The following is a 26,457-nucleotide window of genomic DNA, read 5'->3' as shown; positions in this document are numbered from 1 at the left end:
ACATTTCAAAATTTATAAAAAAAAAAACTAATCTGTGAAAAATGTTAAAAATAGAAAAAAATAAATATGTAAATAAATAAATTAGAGTAAATATGTTTACACTAAAGGAAAACCAGGTTTTTAATGGACGCCAGCAGCACACACAGACACACACACAACCAGACACACACAAACACAGACACACAATGAGTGACAGACGTAACTCAGCCACGCCTGCTTCCAGTCACTGATCAGCTGATTAGACAGAATGTGAATTAAACAGGAATCTATCCTGAGGTCACTTCCTGTAGTGTAACCACACAGAGCAGGAACAGCGGCCTGTGTGGGGACTATTTTCAGCGGTGGATGAACCTGGCCGTGCTGCTGCAGGTTTGGCCAGAGGGGCCGATGGTGCGATATGGCAGCCTGGCTTCTGTCAGCCTGCCCCAGGGCAGCTGTGGCTACAACTGTAGCTGCCTCCACCAGTGTGTGAATGTGAGAGTGAATGAATAGTGGTATTGTAAAGCGCTTTGGGTGCCTTGAAAAGCGCTATATAAATCCAATCCATTATTATTAAGACTCACGGTGAAGCTGTTGTTGACGTTTTTGGTGCTGGACTCGGCCACGCTGGCGTCCGTCAGGTCGACTTCGTCAAAGATGATGGACTGCAGACACACAGAAAAGGTTATGCTCACGCGTGCGTCCTCAGAACACAGCCCAGCAACTGAGCGGCAGGGTGGGGCTCACCTTGGCGGTCTGAGCGTAGTACAGTGTCCTCCCTCTCAGCTTGAAGTATCGCCGCTTCCAGCGCTGGAACGAGCTCGTCTGTTTCAGCAGGTTCCCCTCCTTCAGCACAGTCTGAAACACACACACACCTGTGAGCACAGATTTCTTCTTTCTCAAGCTGAAAGTGTGTAAATCTTGTGTAAAGATGGAGGCTGTCCGCTGCACAGTTTTAAATAAAGTTGGAAGTGTTTGAATGTTTCTGGCGGCTGAGGCGTGGGACAGCAGGAAACAGTGGAGTGCAGCTTCCTGTCAGAGTCCCACATGACTCAATCTCAATGTTTGTCCCATACTCTAAATATAACCCATGTTCTTCCTGTTCTTCCATTTGCTGCCGCGGGAAATTCCAGACTTCACTGCATGAGCAGGCATTAAACCTGTGATTTATCTCCTCGTTCCCGTGCTTTTATTTTGAAAAGTTAAAAAACTCCGTCTTTTATGTCTGTCAGAATTATTATTGACATTATTCTAATTTTCTCTCATTTTCAGTGTTTGAAGAGATTTGTGTCGTGTCCAAATTCCTGGGCTGCTTCCTCCTGAGGCCGCATTTGTAGACCGATTACGTCACAGCGACGCGCCGAAGGCTGTTCAAATTCGTAGACTCCTCCGAATGCAGCCGACAAATGCGTCCTCATTTTCCCCGAATTTGAAGGATGGGTCGGGTGTGTCCTTCGTGGCCCACCATATCCCAGAATTCATAGCGCGGCCAAGCCAAACTCCAGTTTCCAACAACGGCAGCCGCTACTAAGTTTTAAAATTACTCTTATTAATCTTTCTGGGTCACAAAATAAACTTTTAACATATTTTCAGGCGAGAAAGTAGCTGTGTAAACATCAAATATCTGCTCGGTTTATCAAGATATCGCATATTTGCAAAAGTGCTTCGACGTTTTCAGAGACGTCTGTTACCCACCAGCTCGACAGCGAGCCAGGAGCTCGCGGGTCACTGGAGCTGCCGAGAACGGCACAACTCCCGGCACATCACTTTCAGATCACTTTCGCTGCTCGGGTTAAACGTAATATATAAGTCACTTAGACAACCTAAAAATGTTATTGTTGGGCTTTTTTCAGTGTTTTATTTGTTCGTGAGTAAATCGGTTTGGCTGAGATTAAAGTTATTAGATTAGATAAAACTTTATTAATCCCCCGGGTTGGTTCCTCCTTGGTTTTCACACAGCTGACTAAACGTCAAACAGAAAACTGATTAAATAGAAGTATGAGACGGTCGAGAGTTTACGCCAGTGTCCTGTTATATTTTAGATAGCAAGGAGCAGACGGCCGAGTTCATTAAACTCCACCGAGACAGCGCTGACGCTAACTAGAAGGCGAGACCGTCCAATTTAACAGCCGTTTACTTCCGGCCTACCCGACCACCTCAGGAGGATGCAGTCCATGAATTTGGACACGACCAAAGACACCTGCAGTGATGCTCACACCTCTGATGAAGTCTCATAGTGTCAGCTTTGGTTTATACACAGATAGTTTACACTGAGTTTGTTATTACAGAGAAACATCCATCCATCCGCTTCCACTTATCCTTTCCAGGGTCGTGGGGGGCGCTGGAGCCTATCCCAGCTGTCATAGGGTGAGAGGCGGGGTACACCCTGGACAGGTCGCCAGTCAGGGCTAACATGCAGAGACAGACAACCATTCGCACTCACATTCACTCCCAATGGGCAATTTGGATTAATCAATTAACCTATCCCCACAAGCTGCATGTCTTTGGATGGTGGGAGGAAGCTGGAGTACCCGGAGGGAACCCACGCAAACACGGGGAGAACATGCAAACTCCACACAGAAAGACCCGGCCTGATGGTGGAATTGAACTCAGGACCTTCTTGCCGTGCGGCTCTATGAAGTGAGGACTCGGTGAAGATCTGCAGGTCACAGCGTTGACCCGTTAACCCTTTCGCCATGACGACGCCATGTTCACAGAGGAACACCTGGCACATTTGATCTGGTGCCCAATAACACCGCTCTCTGTGAGTGGGATTAAGTCACCGGAGGCCCCCCTGCAGCAGGAACCACACCTCACTCACCTGTGTCCTGCTCATCAATGATGCCTACCGCCCTGAAAACCAGAGCCTGTCTTTGGTCAGCTCTGTAGGTCGAAGGAAGCGCCTCACAGTGAGCTTTCAGGACTCCGGGTTTGTTTTTTAAATTGTTTCCTAATGGAGCTGCTTTAACATCGTCTGACAACACGATGTCCACATTTCCGAGTCTTTAGCCTGCCCGTGAAGGCAGCAATATGAAAAACGATCAGTAATCAATAAAAGTATAATCTGTCACGTATTGATCAGCGGTGCCAGTTTGAGTTCCCGCTGTTCTCTATCGCAGTTAAAATCCCGCTGCTTTTACCGAAAAACCGGCCGTTACGTGTCGACCGTGATGGGACCGTTATGTGTCACAGTGCTAAAGCTAACGTAGCGCCGCCTCAGCCGCCTCTGTCCACCCCGCAGCAGCACGCGCATTTAGGCCACCAGCGATAGGAAACACCGATGTCTCACAGCGGGCCCAAATCTTTCCGTTATCAGGTGTGAGCTAGTAACCGGTATGTGTTACCGGTTTAAACTCGCGACGTTTCTCTGTTGTTTCCGTGCGTTTTACCGGCGTCTCCGCTGACTTTATGCCGTTTCTGCCCGAATTAGGTTTAACGGAAGCTCCACAGATGGTGAAAAAACCGCACCAGTCAGATCCGTGTTTACACCCGGTCATCTACTGAAACTCGGTGTCTGGCTACGGCGTTTCCTGTTATGTGGTTTAGAAATGGTCTAAGAGCTGTGGCCCTTACCCCAGAAAGCACAGTTTTTCCAGGGACGCTGAAGCCTGGGCTCAGAACTCCGTTTAAAATCGGTCAGATTTAAAGTGACACCAATCTTTGGACTACGGGAGCACGGGCCAAAGACAGTAGACCGGTTTAAGGCGCAAACGCGTCCGGTCTTCAGTTCGGCGTCACCAGCATGCAGCCCACATCTCACACTTGTGTTTTAAAGGCAAAGATAGCGCCGCCCGCAGCGGCCAGTGGAGGACGGCTGTCCGGGAAACAGACGTCAGAGCAGCGCTGAAACATCACACATCATGTTCACTGCGCGCCGGAGTATCCGACGGTCGATGTCTGGTCCGAACATGTTTCACTCTAACAATAAACCGGCTGCTTACCGCTAGAAAAAGGGACCGGCTTTTAAAGAGTCCGTATTTTACATGGAGTTCTGCGGGCCGGTGAGCCGGTGGACAGCGCCGTGCCCTCAGGCTGCGTGTGGCCCTGCGCTGCTGAATGAGCGCCGCCGCTGACCGCCGGCTATGCGCAAGGAGCCCCGGATGTTAGCACACGTACCTTGCTGCGGATCTGGCCGGACGTCGACACTTTTCGGATGAGTTTCTGCGGAGTTCCGGGCTCCTGTTCCGGCTCACTATCTGATGACTCGTCAGGGCACCGCGCCGCGGCGGAATCCGGTCCCCCTGCCTCCGCCATCCTGCCATCAGACCCCCGGTGTCTACCGCTAGGGGGAGCAGCGCCCCCCAGCGGCAGAGACCGGACAGCACAGCGGAGCCGACCCCTGGTGGTCACTCGGTGACATTACAACAACACGAGTTCTCCGCTGGCGTGAAAACAGCCTGAACTCAGCGGAGAGGGTTTGATGGTCCACTGAGCTCCGACAGGCCTGTGTGACCCATAGCATTCCCGCCTCTTACCTGAAAAGGTTGCTCTGTGAAGCAGCCCGACGCCTCGTGAAAGTCACCGGTGACCAGGTTAACTAGATTTTAGGTAACTATTTAGATTTCTTTACATAGTCCACTCTCAATGGTGCCGGTGTTTCATCATGCACGCGTTAAAGACAAAAATAAGTTCTCCTTCTCCAGCTCGTGCAAAAGCATACACGTATCAATGTTATCTTCAGATAACAATGAAATCATCTTACTTAAACACAGCAATCAAAACTCAAATCTAGTTGACCTGAACACAAGCTCTCATGGCAGGTGTGGGGTGAGGGTTACACCTTTGCCCTCGCAGATTTAGTGAAGCTCGCTCCCACACGGCAGAGACTCAGGTGTACTCTTAGGTTGAACGGAGTCGTTTTTTATTTTATTTTTTAGGCTGAATTTCCAAACCAAACAAAGTTCAACCCTTTGACTCAAACACAGAAAACAGCCATACGGTGCTGTTGAGTCAGTAGCAAAGGAATAGAGAAAAAAACATATAAATGATATGAAACAAGAGGAAAACTAAATAATAATAAAATAAAACAGGGGTTTGAGTCCAAGAGCATCTCTAAGTCCAGTAAGGAAATACATTTCAGGGCTTTTGTGTCCAGATCTGGAAAATACTTTGAGATGATTCTTCCACGCACAGAAGTGGGCTCGGACTGTAATATGTTGCTAAAATAATCACATTATTCAGTCCAGATTTTTGTCTTTCATTAATACTCCAGTGTTAGTCCACATCATATACAGAGCAAAGAAATGTTTTAGAACAAAGCCAACTTTGAGAATCGGTCCAAACTCACAAACTAAGTTGGGCTGTAATAAAACATTTTCCACAGTCTCAGTGTTGTCTTCACAGAATCCACAGAAAAGTCTTCCAGTTCAGCCTAAAGTGTGAAAACTGAGAAAACTCGTTCACAAGTTTAAATTCATTGTCGTATTTTTTGGCCTCCTCATCCTCACTGAAAACAACACATTTCCTTTTCAGTTTGCCAGGCTAGCATTTTGTTGACAAAAGGTTTCTTATTAATCGATTCTTGTCTTCCCTCTCTCGCTGGATACCTTCAACAGTTATCGGTCTCACTTCTACACCAAGGTTGGAATATCTCCCAGTCTGTTGAACCATTGTTTTAAAGGGTACCGGGACGATCTTCATACCTGTTTTGTCCATGAAGTGAGTCACGGACCATGGTGCTTTTTGCTCCCTTTTTGATTTTCTGTTAGCACCAATGTGTCCTTAGTTTCACTTGAGTGTATTATGTGTTGTGAACTCATGCTTGTATAGTAGAGGAGAGCTTGTTGGTGGAACTTTGACAGCTTTGTGGGCACTTTGAGAATATCACGGTAGAGAAAGTCAATACCTCGTAATTTCTGTGTCTGACAAAAGAGCTCAAAAATCTTAGTTTGAGGCTCCGTTCATAACCCCCAAATCAAAACTTCTCTACACTCTTAACCCTATCAGCTCATCTCCTGTAGAGACATTTATTATTTCTCCAAATGAAATTCAAATTCACGCTGAATTTGAGTCATTCTGTCACAAACTCATCTCGGATAATAAATTCTTCCAAACACTGTCGTGTTCCTTTGAAGCCATGAATTAAAAGTGGATTTACATGCTGCTGTTAGCCGCTCTCTGTGGACCCAGGCAAAGGATTACATTTGGGCTCTGAACACGCCCCCGGGCCCAGGACGAGCTGCCCTTAGAGTCCGGGCCCTCTGGGTCCACAGCCTCAGTGTTAAGTGACTGACAGTTAGTATCCACAGACACAATGGCTCCACAGATACTCAGTCCATCTGCAGAGACACACAAAACAGCAGGAAGCCTCAGTTTGTGGATGTACTCATTAATCATGACACTTTATTAATCCTTAAGGAAATGATGTAGGTTATAGTTGCTCCAAGACAGTAACAGGCTAAACTAAACAATACATGTTACAGATTTTTCAAATTTAAGAATTAAAAATAGCACTAATGTACACAAATCACTTAATTATAAATATCAAGAATATTATGGATGGATGCTCACTGGACTCGATCTGATCTCTTTATTGTCACCGTATAACAAAAGTACCTCTGTGTGACAGGAAGTAGAAGTGAGAAACCCAAATGTAAAAACATGGAGCCGCGCGGAGTGTGAAACATGGAGAACAGGCTTCTTTAATCAAACACAAGCACAGCGACTAACAGCTCACAACCTCAATCTGTTTAATGCATGCAGAAAAAGTGGAACACACACACGTATGTCAGGTATCACCGTATCAGACAGAAACAGGAGAAACATCGCTGCCTCTAAAATAAGCACACTGACAGGTCAGCTATGACGTGCTCTACAGAACGTCAGCAGCTCGTTTCACTGAGCTCTAAAGATGCACTTTACTCGTCTACATTCGCTCAGAGCCTCACGGCTAACAGCCCGGCCTGCTGACACTCATCATATCCAGCATTTCCTTCATTTAACGTGACACACCGACCCTCTGAGGACGGGAAATGTTAAACTCTGCCTCCCAGAAATGACCCTCAGGCCCTCAGCTGCTTTCCTCTGGAACAAAAGAAGCTCCACGTGCTGCAGGAGGAGGTGGAGTTGGACGGAGGACGGCCAATCATGGATGCCTGTGGCCACGTCGGCATTCTTCACCTAACCCTAATGAAGCACTTAGACCAGGGGTGTCCAACTCCAGGCCACGAGGGCCGGTGTCCTGCAGGTTTTAGATCTCACCCTGTTTCAGCTCACCTGAATCAGATGATTAGTTCATTACCAGGCCTCTGGAGAACTACAGGACATGTTGAGGAAGTCCTTTTAAATCAGCTGTGATGGATCGAGGACACATTTAAAACCTGCAGGACACCGGCCCTCGAGGCCTGGAGTTTGACACCTGTGACTTAGACCATTTCATTCATCAAAGACAAGCAGCTCCACCCGTCCATCCACCTCAGCGTCCTCCCAGCCACGACTGCATCACTCAGCTTTGTTCACAGCATAATCACTGTGGCCACCGGAGGGCGCTGCATCAGGTTTGGGAAACCCTAAAGTACACACCAAACCCAGCCATGGAGGAAATGCTGCAGGAAAAAAAAAGTAAAAACACCTGGTTCCAGGTAAAAGTACTGCATTAGGGGAGGAGATGGTCATTTATGGCAGACAGAGTTTTTGGTTCCTGCTAGCGCCACCTCGCGGCTGTAGTTAGCCTGGGGGTGGTGTTGCAGGAAACACGATGGAGTCGTTAAAACAGTGAGGAAACCACGGGTGGACGACCACGCTGTGTTCATCTTCAGCTCCGAGTGGCCGCCGCGCCGTTTGACCTGAGGCAGCCATCTTTGTAGTTCAGGCGTCGGTGGGGGACTCGTCGTCGTCTCCGTAGACCACGCCCTTCAGGTAGGCCCGTTTGAATTCCTCAAACACCATGTCATCTGATTCACTGCAGCACAGACACAGTGGGAAGATCAACAGCAAGCTTCGCGTCCTGTCTCAGCAGTTTAAGTCACTTCCTGTTCTTGATAAACAAGAAAAAACTGAAACACACGTGTACGTTTAAACACACGTTTGCCGTAAACAGTCACATGACCACGCGGAGGTGCTGGGGCTCGATGACCAGCTTTAAACCACAGCCGCCCGATCAAGGTTGTAAAAACTAAAGTGTGGGACTTCAGTCTATCAGCGGTGTCAAACATAAGGCTCGGAGGCCACAACTGGATCGGCAAAGCCTCTGATCTCGCCTGCTGGGCAAACGTGAAGGAGGGCAGGAATTTTGGCCTTTAACTGTGTTTTCATTTCAAAATCCATCCGCTGTTCTCACCGAGGTGACGACAGAACACGACAACATAACATTTTACAGTCACAGGACGAGCGACGAGCGAATTTTCTACATGTCGTGCTGACAGATTTCTTTGATCTGCGTTTAGTTGTCGTGTGGAAAAAGGAGACGCCTGTTTTATATTATTTATGCCTCTCAGGGATTAAAAGTGGGATTAATCTTTACAGGGACAGCAGGGGCGCTTTGCTGGTCCGGCCCTCCACGTAAGACGAGCTTGACCTTCCTGCTCCACGTGAGCTACGTCTGCTGCTCTGCTCCTTTTAAATTTAGCCAGTCAGATTCGAGCCCCTCCCCCCCTTGTAAGACAGAGAATCGGCCTGGGAAGCGCCAACCTTTCCCTATGATGTCCGTCACACAGAGGAAGACGTCACTGTGTGGGACAGGAAGTGATGTCGTTTACTGTCACACTTACCTGTCCTTGGCTGCAGGTCAGTCAGCATCAAGAAAAGAGAAACAGGTGAAATATGAACAATATGAACTTTTTTATATGGCGCCAAATCACAACAGCTGGTTTCATACGGTCAGGTAGACCCTGCAGTGACACACCTGGAGGGTAACACTGGGAACACGCAAGAGTGTGCACCTGAGAGTGTGTGTGTGTGTTTACGTGTGTGTGTTTACGTGTGCGTGTGTGTACGTGTGTGTGTTAAACTCTATTAATCGGTGCTAATCTGGATGTTAATCTGTGTGACGCAGCTTCTTGTTTATCACAAACTGCTGTCAGCAATACACAAGAAGCAGCTTAAAACACACACACACGTAAACACACACACACACGTAAACACACACACGTAAACACACACACACGTAAACACACACACACACACGTAAACACACACACACACACACACACACACGTAAACACACACAGACACACGTAAACACACACACACACACACACACACACACACACGTAAACACACACACACACACACGTAAACACACACACACACACGTAAACACACACACACACACACACACACGTAAACACACACACACACACACACACACACGTAAACACACACACACACGTAAACACACACACACACACGTAAACACACACACACACACACACACGTAAACACACACAGACACACGTAAACACACGTAAACACACACACATAAACACACACACACATAAACACACGCACACACACATAAACACACACACACGTAAACACACACACAGACTCACACGTACACACACGTAAACACACACACACGTAAACACACACACACAGACTCACACGTACACACACGTAAACACACACACACGTAAACACACACACATAAACACACACACACATAAACACACACACACACACATAAACACACACACACATAAACACACACACACGTAAACACACACACACACACACGTAAACACACACACATAAACACACACACACACGTAAACACACACACACACACATAAACACACACACACACACACACGTAAACACACACACATAAACACACACACACACGTAAACACACACACACACACATAAACACACACACACATAAACACACACACACGTAAACACACACACACAGACTCACACGTACACACACGTAAACACACACACACACACACGTAAACACACACACACGTAAACACACACACACACATAAACACACACACACGTAAACACACACACACACATAAACACACACACACGTAAACACACACACACACACGTAAACACACACACACGTAAACACACACACAGACTCACACGTACACACACACACATAAACACACACACACGTAAACACACACACACACACATAAACACACACACACATAAACACACACACACATAAACACACACACACGTAAACACACGCACACACACATAAACACACACACACGTAAACACACACACACGTAAACCACACAACTAACACACACACACACACACACACACACACACACACACACACACACGTAAACACACACACATAAACACACACACACGTAAACACACACACACGTAAACACACACACACGTAAACACACACACAGCTGGACCAGCTTATGAGCCGGTTTACATGAGAACATGTTCTGTGTGTGTGTTTACGTGTGTGTGTGTTTACGTGTGTGTGTGTTTACGTGTGTGTGTGTTTACGTGTGTGTGTGTTTACGTGTGTGTGTGTTTACGTGTGTGTGTGTTTACGTGTGTGTGTGTTGTGGAAGCTGAAAGAAATCTGTACCTGGTTCAGGTTTGGGATGCATGAGCCTGAAGGGAACCTCCAGAGACACCTCACTGTAAAGCACAGACACAGCTGTGAGTCCAGATGTTTTACACACACACACACACACACACACACACACACACACACACACACACACACAGTGTGTCTGAGCGTGACCCTACCTGGATCCCACCATCCTGTCAATGAAGGGCAGCAGAGAGAGAACAGACACAAAGAGTCAGATTGCTTTGAGGTTAATTTTCCCTCTGATATGAGGCGCAGCGTGCGGGCACGACCCTGGCTGAGAGAGCGCTCCTATTGGTCAGTGACACTTCAGGCTCTCTGATTTGAAAAGATGGAGTTTCATGACCCTGGCACATGATAGAGGTGTGTGGCTGGTGTCCAGGTCAGCTGACCCAGGAGGCTGTCACAGCCCCACATAGCAAAATTGGTATGGCCCAGATCAGGCCCACACAATGTTCTTACACATGGCCCACATACCGCAAAAAATGACGGCCCTTTGGTGGCCCAGATCTGGTTGACATACACTCTGCCGTGACACCGGTCAGTCAGAAGTGCCAGCTTGATGCCGGATCCAGGCCAGACCTGTTTTCTATGAGCCTGGCCAGATGGACCAAAACAAGATTGAGCCAGATGTGGCATGCCATCACATAGACAGTGCCGTCTAAGCCAGGCCTGGCCCACATCTGGATGACAGACCACTTACCATGCCAGAAGTCAGCTAGCAGTGCCGGCTTGACACCAGATCTGGGCCAGACCTGTCTGCTATTTGGGGCCAAGGTGTTGGTGACGTTGAAGCTGTTTTTGTTGTTCTGTGTCATCAGTTGCTCGTATTCACAGTGTGTTCAAACCACTGCCTCGTCACACCTGAGCTGCTGTAAGTGAGGTCAGGCAGAGGGCCTGTAGTGACCTTTGACCCCTCACCAGACACCTGAACATACACACACTGTTAACAGCAGGAAGTGTGAGACTCACCCTGAGGCGACCATCCTCAGCACGACCTTATAGGAGACCAGAATCCCCTGAACCTCCTTCAGGACCTCCTGCTTCACACTGAGACACAGACAGCTCTCATCAGCTTAAGGAAAACTTTCTGAAAGTCACACAACGCTCTTTCGCTAAGCTCAGGAAACTCAGGTGCTCTCGGCATTGTGTACTAGCACGCTATGTGGTTAAAGGACAGGTTCACAGCTCTGTCAGGGGTCACAGGTGTCTGAAAGCACGAGCAAGGTTTCAGGCTCGTTGGCACAAACTGAGAGTCAGGAACCGTTTGCAGCACAGAGCTTCAGATCATCCAGAGTCCCTGTGGTGTTTCTAACCCAGCAGCTAGAAACAGGTCAGAGATCTGACCCCGCAGAGGAGACATTAGGAGGGAGATGTCCGAATCATCGAATCAAATAATTGTTTGGGATGCTTCTGGTTCCACCTCTAAGAAGAAAGTTAAACTGTGGAGGCTTCATGACCTGACAGAACAAAACGAGACCTCGGCTCTGACACTTGGATGAGTCCATTTCTATCATATTTCTAATTTCAGTGGTTGATGTTCTGGAAAACATAGTTCAGTCTCCTGGAGGCTTCCAGTCGTCAGAGGTCATCAAGCTGTGATTTAAATTGAAAAATTTGCCAAAGTGATCCCACTATATAAAACTGGTGATAAACAGATTGTGTCAAACTATGGACCGGTATCTTTACTGCCTCAGTTTTCAAAGATTCTTGAAAAACTATTTGCAAACAAACTAGATTCTTTTATTGATAAATATGATTTATTGAATGATCATCAGTATGGGTTCAGAAGAAATCGCTCAACATCTCTAGCTGTGATGGAATTTATTGAAAATATTGCAACGGCTGTGGATGAAAAACAGTTTGGAATAGGTGTGTTCATTGATTTACGTAAAGCCTTTGATACGATAGATCATTCTTTACTTTTACAGAAGTGTGAAAGGTATGGTTTAAGAGGTGTTGTACAATTTTGGTTAAATAGTTACTTGAATAATAGGTTCCAATATGTGAGTATTAATAACATGAAATCTAAAGTTAGAAAAGTAACTTGTGAAGGTCCGCAAGGATCTGTTTTGGGACCTAAGTTACTTTTACTTTATATAAATGATATTTGTACAGCCAGTGATGCTTTAAAATATGTGATGTTTGCTGATGATACAAACTTAGTTTGCTCTGGAAAAGACATAAAGAAATGACTGAAAACAGTGGAAACAGAGCTCATGAAGTTAAATAGATGGTTTGTATTTAATAAACTATCATTGAATGAAAGTAAAACAAAATTTATGTTATTTGGAGGTAGTAAAAGTAATATTAAAGTAAAATTGAATTTAAATAATGTTGAACTTGAAAAAGTATATGAGCCAAAATCTTTAGGAGTAATTATTGATGATAAACTTTGTTGGAAGCCCCACATAGAACATGTGAAACGAAAATTATCCAAGTCTATTTCTATTCTTTATAAAACAAGAGATTCTTTGAATAAGAACTGCCTTTATTTATTGTATACTTCCCTTTGTTTGCCTTATATGACCTACTGTGCAGAAATTTGGGGGAACACATACAAAACATATTTGGATTCAGTATTTAAATTGCAAAAAAGAGCTATTAGAATAATAAATAAAGTTGGATACAGGGAGTCCACCAACCAGTTTTCTGTAGGATCCTCTATGTTAAAATTCATGGACATTATATATTCTAAAACTTTAGAAATGATATATCGTGTGATGAAAAAGAATGTTCCAATGTGTATTTTAAGGATGTTTCAACTAAGAGATGGAAAATATGATTTGAGGGGGTCTTATGTGTTTGAAATGCCTAAAGTGAGAACCAATGTTAAGTATGTGAGTCAGTTTTGGGAGTGAAATTATGGAACGGACTTAATGATGAACTGAAGATGTGTTTTTCTTTGTCATTCTTCAGGAAGCTTTTAAAAATTAGTATTATACAAGGTTATAGAAATTTGGTTTGTTAACATTTTTTTGTGTTGATTTAATTTCTTGATTTATCATTGATTTCTTTTCAAACTGTTATACAACTTATTTATCAATGCTATTTATTTTCTTGGTTAAGGATTTGATTACTTCTATGGGGGTAAGGGATAGGATAAGTATAAGCCATAAGGCTTCAGCCTATTCACTTTTCGGTTTCTGTTTGAGTACTTTTATGTAAAATTATAATCTGTTGTTGTTGTTGACTGAAATAAAAATTTCAATTCAAATTCAACTGAGGCTCCATCACCTCGACGGCCTGACCGGACTTCAGGCTCATCTGATGGAGTCTCCGGAGATCTCGTGAGAATGCAGCCGGTCTGAACACTGTGTGTATTTTGCCCAGAATGCTCTGATGACAGATCTGTCTCACCTGCCAGGTTAAATCATGTGAACCTGTCCTTTAAAGAGCAGCCGTGTTTCCTGTCTAACACCATCATTAAAACCTCAGTGTGTCTCTGACATGCTCGATGAAGCCAGGTTGGTGTCCTCGTGTTTAAGTCGCCCATCCAAAGCGAGTCCTCTGCGGTCTTTGTTGTATGCCAGCAGAGGGTGCAGGGTGTACTCCTGCTTCAGACTGGTGCCACAAGGCACAGAGTCACTGTAACCGAAAACATAACATGATTAGAAACCTCTTGGTCAAACCCAGGGTGGTTAAAACTAACCCAGCTGACAGTGTGAGGTCACTAGGAGTATCTTTAGACCAGGGGTCACAACCTTTATGTAGCCAAGTGAACTAATACTACACATGGAAAGGGTTTAAAAAGAGGGAATTGTGTTTTTGACTGGTTGCCTGTCTACCGGAGGTCTGTTGTAGGGTTGTCATGGTGATGACTAGACCTCGCGTTTTGGGGGTATACTGTCCCTTTAAGAGCCGCCGTAAGCCAGAGCACGCATGCACTCAAGTTTGTGTCACACTGAGCGCTGTGAGCGGGAGCACTGGAGAGTTAGAGACTGCAAAAGATTCTGTGGCTAGCTACACACGAGGTAAATGTGCTAAAAAGTGTAGCATACTGCAAAATATTGTCACCAGTGTTGTAGTAGACTGTAATTAGCTAAGTTTCTTTAGCAGTGACTCCATGTTTGTGACCATTTCTGTACAGTTCTTAACGCGCGACGGGTGCATGTTTAATGGTCACGTGCTGTGAAAGGGACTGAAGAGCGGGTTGGCGTGAGTAGTTACAGTGTCCTAACAGATTTCAAAGTTGTTAAGTTTATACTTTTACTCACTTTGCATAACTCTGTATGTTTCTGTTTGATTCAGAGGGGAGATCACTTGCTGTGTGATTCCTGCGTGTGTACTTGTCCTAGCACAGTAGCTGTGTGGAGAAACCGAAGTGAGTTCATGATGTTCTCCCATAGAAATGTATGTTTAAAAGAGAGTTTACAGTGCACTTTATTGCCAGTTGACCTGCGAAGTTGTGGGATGTAAACAATGTGTTTATTTGTTTTGTTTTCTCTTTTTTTTGTTGTATTTGTTTCTTGACAGGTCACTACTGTTGTCTATACTGTTTGGATTTAACATGTACATATGATAGTTACTGTTGTCTCAGACCCTGAAAGGCAGTTTAGGCTGAGCCAGTGGAATAGTTAAATTTTGCCGTTTCACTCAAAACTACAGAATTAAAACTGTGCTCCTCCGAGAAGACCCAAAGAGCCACTTGGAGCCGGTTTCCACGCAAAAGAAAACACTGAGAGCCGCAAATACTTTGTGACGTCTAAAATGAAGATAACACTGTACATATTGTTTTTTTACCTTTATGCTTTGTGTGAACAGCTAAAGTGTGTTGCTTATGAAATCCATGAAGTGCTACAGAGAAAACTACATTTTATTTATGTAATGAACACATTTCGATCTCTTAAAGAAATATAACAAAAGGAAAGCTGAACTACAATGATCCAGCAAACAAAAACTGCTGTGAGCCGCCAGCCTTATATCTCCTTTGGGCTTTTGGAGCCTTGACCTGACTTTTAAAAATAACTGGAAAAAAAGCTCGATGCTGCTGAAAAATGAAAAATAGATATTTACAAAATTCTGCCTAAATATGTATTTTACCTGGTTAATGTGTGCGGTGGGGCGTGGTCTGCAGCGCCGCTGCAGGGGAGGCGGACGCACCTGAGCGGCACCAGCAATCACGCCTCGCCACCTTAAAGTCTGTGCTCTCTCTGCGGTTGTGTGTCGGGCTGTGAGCTGCAAAGCTACAGCCGGCTGTGTGCGTACAGCAGCCGTGTGTGAAAGTGGTCAATAAAGAGAAACTGTAAAGCGTGTTCATGCAAACATCGTCAGGTCTGCCGTGATATGTTTACAACGGGACTTCTGCTCCTGAACCTCTGCGCACAGTGAAGTCACTTCATCTTTACAGGACTGTAAGCTGTCGTCTGTGAGGCGTGAGCGTGTTTGTTTTTAACATAGTTCGCGGTGGAGCTGCTGACATAATGTGGATCCCAAGATCCATAATTGGCCTACCTGGGGTTGAAAGTCTCGGTAAATGCAGGCGTTTCAGCGGGCACACCGGCTTCCGCCAGTGTGACGCTTATTTTGAGCGATGAAGAAATAATAGAAAATAAAAGTGTATTTTTATATTTCAATATCACAATAATCTAACAATTTATAACTACAAGTTTAAAAAGAACTAATACAAAAAAAATACACTTCAGCTAAATGTAATTTATTTTCCCAAACCACGCAGAGCCGCAGTATAAGGACTAAAGAGCCGCAGGTTGCCGACCCCTGCTTTAGACCAAGATGTATCAGGTACGACAGGGGCACATCTGTTTTTAAACAGATCAATGCAAAAATTAAATGTACAGGAAACATCTTCCTTTTGAAAAAAGAAAAAATGTTCTGTCTGATCAAACTGAGACCATGAACGCAACTCCTGCTTTAAGTTCCCTCAGAAAATATTCAAAAGAAATATACTTCTGTTATATCCTTAACTCACCTGGTCTCCTCTTTGGCCACAGACTTGACGTACTTATCGTTGGAGTAAAGGATGACGTGGGTCACCTGCTCGACTAAGCACAGAAACTCAAAGTAAGCCACCGTGCTGCTGCAGACAGGGAACACACCTGTCTGCTGTCAGAGGCCTGCAGGTGAGGCAGCGTGTCACCGCCACAGACACCTTTCCTCATGTTTACAAGGAGCAGCTTTTCTGGTTAAACATCTCCTTAGGTCACAATTCAGTTTGGCCAATCGTGTCTGAGCAGGCTTTGGTTGCATGACTTTTTAAATTTATGCTAATGGAAGGAAGTGTTATCAGCTGATGTCTCCAGTCAACCCGATACCACTGCAAAGTGCGTATTAGACACGCCGTCCACTGTGTCCATTTCACCCTTTGCCCCTCCAAAGAGTGAAATGTGCAAGCGTGCAGTAAGCTGCAGTACCAGCAGGGGGAGACATTTTATTTAAAGTCATTATGTCTTGAAATAAATAAGCCAACAAAATAATGTAAATACATATTAGCTGCCTAGCTTAGATGTTTCTGGAGAGTAAGGACTCTGGAATGGACTTCATACAGTTTTTGTTCACTACAGACTTCTCGGCTTTAAATCAGTCGTCTCCCCTGATGGTAATGCAACTTCTGCATGCTTGTACATTTCACGCTTTCCTTTATAAAAGGAAAAACTGGAGAAATGATGCTTGGTGGCAGAGACACGCTGCTCTACGTCACCTTAAGTACTCTGAAGCCAAACTGATGTCACCTGACAAGCTGATGTCTTTGATGTTCCTGCTGGACGAGTTGGTGATTTCAACATTGGCTTTGAGCGGCTCGCCGTGGTAAAAAGTCTGCAGACAGGTAAGCAGACAGGTAAAGTGCTTTCATGAGTATATCTGTGAGAGTCCTCCAGCTTTCAGAACCTGGTGGTTCTGGTGTCTGATTCAGAACCTGACTGAAGCTCTGACCTCTTTGGGCAGGCTCAGTTTCACATGCAGAGGTTTCTCGGACATCAGGAACTCAAAGGTTGTCTCTGCGCTGGGAAGCAGTTTGCTGTCCTCTGGACTGAACTGGATCTTACGGATGGTGAGACGGACAGAACTCCTGCAGAGAGGACGGAGGAACACGTGAAAGGCTGTCCATCGAGTCTTCAGACTGAGATCCACTCTGAGCGACTCACTGTTTGTCGATCTTCTCGTCCTGGTTCTCACCACAGAAAGCTTTCACCTCAAATTCCACCGCACATTTCTGTCCAGCACACAGAAACACACAGTTTGCACATTTACAGCTAGTATCATTCATCGGGCAAATTGGCTGCTTTCAGAGGACTGCGTGACAACGCAGAGAGAGGGAAGCTGATGTGAAACATCAGTGTGTGTACTCTGAGACTTTGTGGTGCTGAAGCAATGTACAGATGAAGAACATGAAAGGCTGAGTGTAGTGATGGCGTTACCTTCCCCACGTCGGACAGTCCGGGCTGCAGAGTGATGGAGCAGGGCAGGTTGTCTGGAAACTGAAGCACATTAGACCGTCACGCTCGTCCTGTACGGTACCCGAATTGGTACGTCTCATTCTAACCTCTTCAACAATAAACACAGGAATAGTAACTAATCAAGACAATCTATACGATTAGAAGAGTGAAACCCACCCCTTCCTCTGTAACTGCGCCACAGACACACGCTGGTGACTACAGAACAATGACCTCGCCCGTGTTCAGATTTCAGTCAGGTTCTCGAAGGTTCTCATACAGCTACAGAGAACCCTCCTCTTTATTTCTGAAAATTTCTTCCCTAAAATGTTAGATTGTCTTTCTGAACGGTTAATGATCATTAATTTCTAACCTCTCAGAGAACTCTACTCTTTTCTGCTCAAATGTGGACATCCATCCATCCATCCTATTCTGCTGGAGCCTATCCCAGCTGTCTTAGGGCAAGAGGCAGGTTACAACCTGAACAGGTCGACAGTCTAGAGTTTCCAGTGAACCTGACCTGCATGTCTTTGGACTGTGGGAGGAAGCCGTAGAGAACCCACGCACACGGGGAGAACATGCAAACTCCACACAGAAAGACCCCTGTGGTTGAGTCAAGCTCAGGACCTTCTTGCTGTGAGGCAACAGTGCTAACCACTGTGCCACATTTCTAGTTTTAAAGAGAGTTTTAACAGATTTCTGAGACATTTGTGGGGGTTTTGTTATTCTGACTGGTGCTCTAATTTTTTATTCATTCTGTAATCAGGTTTTCCTTTTTTACCTTGAGGATTTTGGATGACGATTTAGGCCAGATCTGCACTGGGTACAAAACCTAACACAACAAAAAGGACTCTATTCCAGACATGACAAATGTGGCCTTTCTGTTTTCTATCCTTGAACCTGATGGAGGGATTAAACCTCTTCCTCTAGCAGGGCCTGATCTTTCCAGATGTTCCAGGCTGTTCCTCACCTCGAAGAAAAAGGGGAAGGCGTTGTTTCCAAGCTTTCGCAGCAACTTCTGCTGGATCTTGGTGTGGGTGAGCTTTTCTTTGTCCTGCAGCTCGGGGTAAACCTGCCGGGTCACCAGAAAGAGGTCCCTCCTGAAGGCCACGCCCATCACATCCATGTCCTGACGGCCGTAGCGAAATGTGCACGACAGCATCACATACACTAACAGACACCGAAAAACAGGAATGAAGCCACACATCCAAGAACATGCTGCACCAGGAGAATCTGGCTCCATCAAACCTAAATCAGTGTGAATAGAAGCTGGAGAAACGTCTGTCAGAAGCTGCTTATTGTTCTCTGAGATCTTTTGTGTCGCACCCACCCCACACTGCAGAGAAATGTTCATCTGCACAGAAAGAAGCTTTCATTCAGTGAAATATGTTTTACACAGGAGCCACAGTCATAAGCCCTGTGGACCTCCTCCGGTAAAGCTGAGCTTCTCCACACTGATGGGCTGAAGGAGGGAGTCCCACGGCACCTCCTCCGGGTTCTGTCTTATGTTACTGCACACATTTAAACACACTGACCTTTCTTTCCTTTGAGCTGCACTGGGTCAATCACAATCACGCCATCTGTAGGAAACAGGAAGTGATCAAATCACAACACATTCCTGACTGTTTTAAAGGTTTGTCACTGTCCTCCTACTGGGCATGAGCAGAAATGGTCAACTACTTCCTGCTCTGCTACCATCCCCATATCCATGGCTAGTTTACAATTAGCAGTAAAACCAGTGAGCACTGTTCTTCAGTCTGTTCACTGCGGTGTATGGATCCCACAGCACAGGCCACCCCTTCTTCTTTAGCTCTCAGTGAAGGCAGTCGCACTTTTCTCCTCTCCTCCTCACCCTTATCTTCCCTGCTTAGCCTCTATGTCCTTGTCTTGTGTGCATTACTTTCCCTGGAATAGCCTCCCAATGTCGTTCTCTAAAACCTAAAGAGAATTATGGATTTGATCAACTGGTCTCTGAACGCTATTGACACTCTTTTCTCAACGAGAAGTCTGGGCTCGGGAGAGCCTGAGTGCCCTGGAGGGACTTTCCCTGCCGGATACACGATGGACGGGTGGCAGAACTGGAGGGTCGTGTGCCTGGCGGGACTGTCGATCGAGGACGCTGAAGATATCTATCTATTCGGAACCGTGATAACAGGGTTCATGCTGATCGGAGTTGGCTTAGCCCTGGTTTATCGGAGAAATAAGAGAGCGGAACCGGCTGTTCAAACCCCCCCAAGGCTGCCCGCTGGGATCGAAACGGAACGAGGCGCGACCTCTCACAACGAACGTAATATGGTCAACACCTTGGAGACGCTTACAGCTGCTGTGAAGGCTCAAAACAACACCATTGAGCGTATGAGGGGAAACATCAGAGAGAGGCCTGCTCACAATGACACCCTTGAGCGACAGTTGGAACACATCGCGGAACGGGTCACTGCAGTTGTGAGGTCTCAGAATCAAAAGAACGACAACACCATGGAACAGAAGTTTGATACCATCATGGGGAGGCTCGCGGCTGCCTGCTGTAACCCTAATTTCCCTCGGGATGATTAAAGTATTCTGATTCTGATTCTGAACATTCACCATGAGCGCTGTGTGGTGGAGAAGCTCTGTTTAAAGAGTCGGTCCTGGGTCTTTGACCCAGTTTGGAGTGAAGTATGGTTTGTGACTCAGATTTCATATTCTAGCTCTGTCTTTATTTCTATATTTCATAGTGCTCTGAATTTTTCATTATTCACATTTCTAGTTCTATGTTTCTTGTTCATGTTTGGTGTCTTCGTTTCCGGTCTGTCCCTGTCTTGTACCTGTATCTCTCTCCTTCTCTGGTCTGTCTTTGTGGCTCTTTACTGTCGTAGTCCTGTCTCTGTGTTCTGCTCATTTGTCTCCACAGTCTGTCATGTCTCCATGTTTTTCTTCCCCAGTCTTTGTGGGGTCCTGACAGAGTTTATGCTTTTTTCTCTCACAGGGCTCAGCACATGCAGAGATGTCATGAAGACATAGGCCTGCATCTGTCAGTCCTCCATCTTTAAACATTTTCAAGAAACATTTTTCAATCAGTAGCAAAAGCAGAGCGAGAGCAGGTAGTTAGCATCAGGACTCACCGACTGGATCCACAAAGTCGCAGTGATCCACAAAGTCCCTCTTTGCCATGTAGACGGTCACCTGAAAACACACGAGGGTCACGTAAGACTCAGAGTCTGCAGGAGCTCCACATTCCCTCTAAGCAGGGTGGACCATCACATGCTTGCAGAGGCAGAAATGACAGCACAGCTCTGAGTAGAGGTTTTTTTTTGTGCTTTTAGTTTCCCACAGACCGGGAGCAGAAGGCGCATCGGTTCAGTTCATCGATGGAGTTAATGTTTTTGAACCTTTTCCCATTCTGAGGTCAGGAATAAAAAAAAACCTGAATGTTTACCCGCAGGCAAAGCAGACATTAATATTACAGTTACTCTGTCACATGTCAGTTCAATTTGGATTTCAGCACAAAGATGCCATCGCAACCCAGAGGGTCCGGATTAACAACCTGGATCCTGTTGCACACAGAGCGGTGGAGCAAGATCAAGGACCAGAACTTTATGGATGCCTTAAATGGTGCCCTGAGTACAAATCAGCATCCTTTCAGTGCTGATGTTTCTATTAGGGGGAAACTTTAGTCTCTCCAAAAGGAACTTTGATATGACCTCTGCTCTTATGATGTCGATGCTGAACTATCTTCAGAACTTACCGACTTGTCACGGGACACCTTTTTAAAGACGACGTGCTTGGGACTCATGCTGAGTGTTGGATCTTGACCTGCAGCACAGAGACATTCACATATCAAACGTTTATCATCTCAAAGTTAAATTGCACACAGCCCTCACACCTAAACATCCACTCGTGCATCTATGGATGATTAAAGCATCCCAGTAATATGACCAACTGAGAACACAGGCAGCAGATCTAACGCAGTTTTCTTTAACATTGTACAGACATGAAAGAAACTCCGACTAATAAGAATAATAAAAAAGATCTGGTGGATGGAGCACTCCAGCTGTGGTTTCGGTGGGTGATGGTCTGGGCTGTACTCGGGTCAGTTATGGAGCCGTGCTGCTGCAGGCTGTGCTCAGTGAGATTTCTTCATTGTCTGGAATCACAGACGCTGTCCAGACAGAGCACATTCTCCTACAGCTGCAGATGTGCCTCAGCATTAATGACGCCATCACAGATGTGCCAGCTACCCCTGCACCTGCTCGGAGGAGGTGGGGGAGTTTCTGGATCTTCGTGTGGATGCAGTGATGTGCTCCACTCCTGTTCCATGTTGCATCCACCAACACAAACCAACGCCCACCAACACCAACCAACATCTACCAGCACCTACCAAGATCCACCAAAATCAACCAACATCTACCAGCACCTACCAAGATCCACCAAAATGTGTTCCTGTTTTATTGTGAAGGTCTGCGTCTCATGTGAGTGTGTTCAGTTTTACCTCTGTCTCGTCTTGTTGATTATTCCCAGCTGTGTCCACCACCTGTGTGTAATTCCCCTGTGTTTCTCTGTGTATTTAAGTCGTGTCCTCTGTCATTGTAGTTGCTGGTCCATCTGTGTATCCACCATGTCTCACCCGTGTGTTCTCCCTGCTGTCCATCTCCTCTGCTCGTTCTCATTCTTGTCCAGGTTTGTGCTCTGTAGTTTAGTTGTTTCCAGTCTAGTTTAGTTCGTGCTCCATTTGCTGTTTGTCCATATTTATTTCGTGTTCAATAAACCACCTTCACTTCTCCACTACTGCCTGCGATTGGATCCTCATTTATTATTTTCACACGGCTCTCCTCACCCGCCGTGACAAAAGTGAAACTAAGCAGAGTGCACTCCAGAGTTGTTTTTATCGAAACTTAGCGTGTGTAGCCGAACTATATATACACCTTGTGATTTTGTCAGAGCTGTGGATGCGTGCTCGTCTCCGCAGTTCTTCATTTCCGGAAATGTAAAATAAAGATCATTTTTTGAGTTTTGACCACTCTGGGTCTAGTCTTTCTTTGCTGCCAAAAGAATTCAAAAGAACGTAATTTCCAAACACAATTTGGAGACTGTTATTCATGCCTTTATTACCTCATGCTTTGCCTATTACGATTCCCTTTTAATTGGGGTTGGGTTGTGATCCGTGTGGTCGCTGAACAACGGTTCACCCCTGAGGAAAAAGGTACCTTTGTCCTACCAGCTGTTGAAGAAAAGGAAATGGAGGAGTCACGGAGCCGTGGGTTTCAGCCACCACTGAGACCATCGACTTTGAGGGGACTCCTGCAGATGGGTGAGTTGTAGCTAACTTGTATACAGTCATGGAGAGTGTTTGTCTGGCCGAGGGGGGGAACGCAGGCCGACTCTGGAGTTAGAGTCTCCGGAGGGAAAATCCTGGTGGTTTGAGACCCCAGGCCTGTGTTCGGGTTTTTGTCCAGCACAGGGACGGTAATTAAAATCCACCGTCGGGAAAAATCCTGGTGGTTTGAGACCCCAGGCTTGTGTTCGGGTTTTTGTCCAGCACAGGGACGGTAATTAAAATCCACAGTCGGGAAAAATCCTGGTGGTTTGAGACCCCAGGCCTGTGTTCGGGTTTTTGTCCAGCACAGGGACGGTAATTAAAATCCACCGTCGGGAAAAATCCTGGTGGTTTGAGACCCCAGGCTTGTGTTGGGAACGGCTCATCACAAGGACAGTGGCTCGAGCACGCAGTTGGGGAGAAGCCGGCCCAGGCCTGTGTTTGGTCCACAGGGACGGCGGTTCGAGTACACTGTTGGGAAATCATTCCTATGTGCAGTGACGGTATTTTAGCACTTTTCTGCCGGTAAGGGAAGAAGGCCATTGCAGAGGACGCTCTGAATGTAAAGGGAAACTGGATCCAGTAAAGCGGCAGGCTTCCACCAGGCGGCCAGGCACAAAACTCAATGCGTGACTGTATGGTAAGAACTGAGTAAAGATTAGATTAGATAGAACTTTATTAATCCCTCGGGTGGGTTCCTCTGGGAAATTCGATTTCCAAAAAAGCACAGCACCGACAGAAGTTACAGAGTTATACACACACACATATATATATAAATACAGAGACAATATAAATAAAATATACGAAGGGGATAAATAGAATAAATAGGAATAAAAATAAAAATACAAGTGAATTGCACATTTCAAGTATTGAGTCTATTGCACTGTTGACTATTTACAAAAGTATTGCACAAAAGGTATTGCACAGTGAGGTGAAGAGGCACTACAGCTTAGTTGTTCCCCCCTCCTTTGTCCTCCTGTTTCCCCTCCCTCTCCCCTCCAGAGAGGAGTTAAACAGTTTGATGGCGTGTGGGACAAAGGAGTTTTTAAGTCTGTTAGTTCTTGTCTTTGGGAGAAGCAACCTGTCACTGAACAGACTCTTCTGATTGTTTATGGCCGTGTGCAGAGGATGCCCAGCATTGTTCATAATGTCCATCAGTTTCTTTAATGTCCTTTTCTCTGCCACTGTCACCAGAGTGTCCAGCTTCATGCCGACCACAGAGCTAGCCCTCCTGATCAGTTTCTCCAGCCTGGATGAGTCCTTCTTCGCTGTGCTGCTCCCCCAGCACACCACAGCATAGAAAAGTACTCCAGCAACCACAGTAGGTATGGTGTTCTTGGGATGCAACTCAGTATTCTTCGTCCTCCAAACACGACGAGTTGAGTTTATACCAAAAAGTTCTACTTTGGGAGAATGTCATGTGGTCAGATGAAACCAATCCTCTGCTGTATCATCCATGTGCTCTCTGGCAAACTTCAGACGGGCCTGGACATGCACTGGCTTCAGCAGCGGAACACGTCTGGCACTGCGGGATTTGATTCCCTGCCGTTGTAGTGTGTTACTGATGGTGACCTTTGTTACTTTGGTCCCAGCTCTCTGCAGGTCATTCACCAGGTCCCCCCGTGTGGTTCTGGGATCTTTGCTCACCGTTCTCATGATCATTTTGACCCCACGGGATGAGATCTTGCGTGGAGCCCCAGATGGAGGGAGATTATCAGTGGTCTTGTATGTCTTCCATTTTCTGATGATTGCTCCCACAGTTGATTTTTTCACACCAAGCTGCTTGCCTATTGTAGATTCACTCTTCCCAGTCTGGTGCAGGTCTACAATACTTTTCCTGGTGTCCTTCGAAAGCTCTTTGGTCTTGGCCATGGCGGAGTTTGGAGTCTGACTGTTTGAGGCTGTGGACAGGTGTCTTCTATACAGATGATGAGTTCAAACAGGTGCCATTCATACAGGTAACGAGTGGGGGACAGAAAAGCGTCTTACAGAAGACGTTACAGGTCTGTGAGAGCCAGAGATTTTCCTTGTTTGAGGTGACCAAATACTTATTTTCCACCCTGATTTACGAATAAATTCTTTACAAATCCTACCATGTGAATTCATGGATTTTTTTTTCACATTCTGTCTCTCACAGTTGAAGTGTACCTCTGGTGCAAATTACTGACCTCTGTCATCATTTTAGGTGGGGGAACTTGCACAATCGGTGGCTGACTAAATACTTTTTTGCCCCACTGTACCATCATCCACCAACATCCACCAACATCCACCAACATCAACCAACACCTACAAACATCAACCATCATCCACCAACATCTACCAACACCTACCGACATCTACCAACACCCACCAACATTCACCAACATGTACCAACATCCACCAACACAAAACCACATCCACCAATACCCACCAAGATCCACTAATGCCCACCAACACCCACCCACATCCACCAACATCCCACATCTCTGCAGCATCCTCCTCTGACTCCACCTCTCCATCCAATCATGAACTGTAGGTGAGGGACTCACTGACCTTTACAGTGACAAATGTTTTTCTCAGATTGTTGAACTGTGTGCTCACATCCTGACACGCAGAGTTGAACCCTTTACATCTCCTCTGAAGCTCTGAGAAGATCTTCTCGCCGTTCCACCTCAGTTGATGGCAGATGTTAATCCAGTTTTACTGGGGTTTTTTGTTTGTTTGTTTTTCAATCAAACTTAATGCTGCATCATATAAAATCAGGGGATACTACAAAAACAAATGTATGAGTTTTAACTTCTGGTAACTCGTCACCAAGTTTAAAAAGTAATTGATCAGATTTGTTGTTTCACATCAGCTGTGAAGCTGTTTGTGCTTTTAGGTGAAGCTTCACAGAATTAAGGAACATCAGCTGACCTTCAGACTTCCTCAATAAACTAATGAAACCCATCATCAAACACTCATTCACACTGATAACAGATTCATCTCTCACTGAACAGACTGACCTGAAGCTGCAGTGATGAAGACGAGCTGGAGAGAAGCAGGTTTGAAGCTGATCAGAACGATCAGTTGTATTTATAATCAGCACACAAAGCCTGGTCAGCATGCACATCATTACAGGAATAATCCTGCAGGCAGACACACACACACACACACACACACACACACACACACACACACACACACACACACACACACACACACACCTTTTCTAGTGGGTTGATGAATTTTCTAAATTACCGACTGATGGCAACAAAAGCAGATTTGAATAAAAGTGGAATTAAACATCTTTAATC

General features: G+C 45.6%; 2 protein-coding genes across 6 annotated transcripts in view; both read right to left on the bottom strand.

The window, feature by feature from the left end:
• dgkd (diacylglycerol kinase delta) overlaps positions 1–4,279 on the bottom strand; it is a 28,357-nt gene extending 24,078 nt beyond the window's left edge. Inside the window, exons 1-3 of one of the 5 annotated variants that reach the window (XM_026192056.1) lie at positions 4,096–4,279; positions 727–837; positions 564–644 (exon numbers count right to left, since the gene is read on the bottom strand). In XM_026192056.1, coding sequence (XP_026047841.1) covers positions 564–644; positions 727–837; positions 4,096–4,233 — 330 coding nt within the window. In that variant the 5' untranslated portion in view covers positions 4,234–4,279. The other 4 variants (XM_026192061.1, XM_026192062.1, XM_026192058.1 and 1 more) reach the window with 4 other exon arrangements.
• A 3,010-nt stretch (positions 4,280–7,289) lies between these two features.
• Positions 7,290–26,242, bottom strand: LOC113036426 (S-arrestin-like). The gene is made up of 16 exons (XM_026192777.1): positions 26,167–26,242; positions 21,614–21,681; positions 20,991–21,051; positions 19,425–19,469; positions 18,860–19,059; positions 17,875–17,934; positions 17,602–17,669; positions 17,390–17,525; positions 17,188–17,272; positions 16,428–16,500; positions 13,949–14,086; positions 11,471–11,548; positions 10,657–10,671; positions 10,493–10,545; positions 8,688–8,697; positions 7,290–7,879 (listed from the first exon to the last, which is right to left on the bottom strand). Exons 2-16 carry the CDS (start codon positions 21,659–21,661, stop codon positions 7,786–7,788), a joined length of 1,164 nt encoding a protein of 387 aa, XP_026048562.1. The 5' UTR covers positions 21,662–21,681; positions 26,167–26,242; the 3' UTR covers positions 7,290–7,785.
• Between the last annotated feature and the right edge of the window lie 215 nt (positions 26,243–26,457).

This window comes from Astatotilapia calliptera, chromosome 14 (genome assembly GCF_900246225.1).
Source record: "Astatotilapia calliptera chromosome 14, fAstCal1.2, whole genome shotgun sequence".
In the NCBI taxonomy this organism is placed as follows: Eukaryota; Metazoa; Chordata; class Actinopteri; order Cichliformes; family Cichlidae; genus Astatotilapia; species Astatotilapia calliptera.
This window is presented reverse-complemented; position numbering and strand designations above follow the sequence as displayed.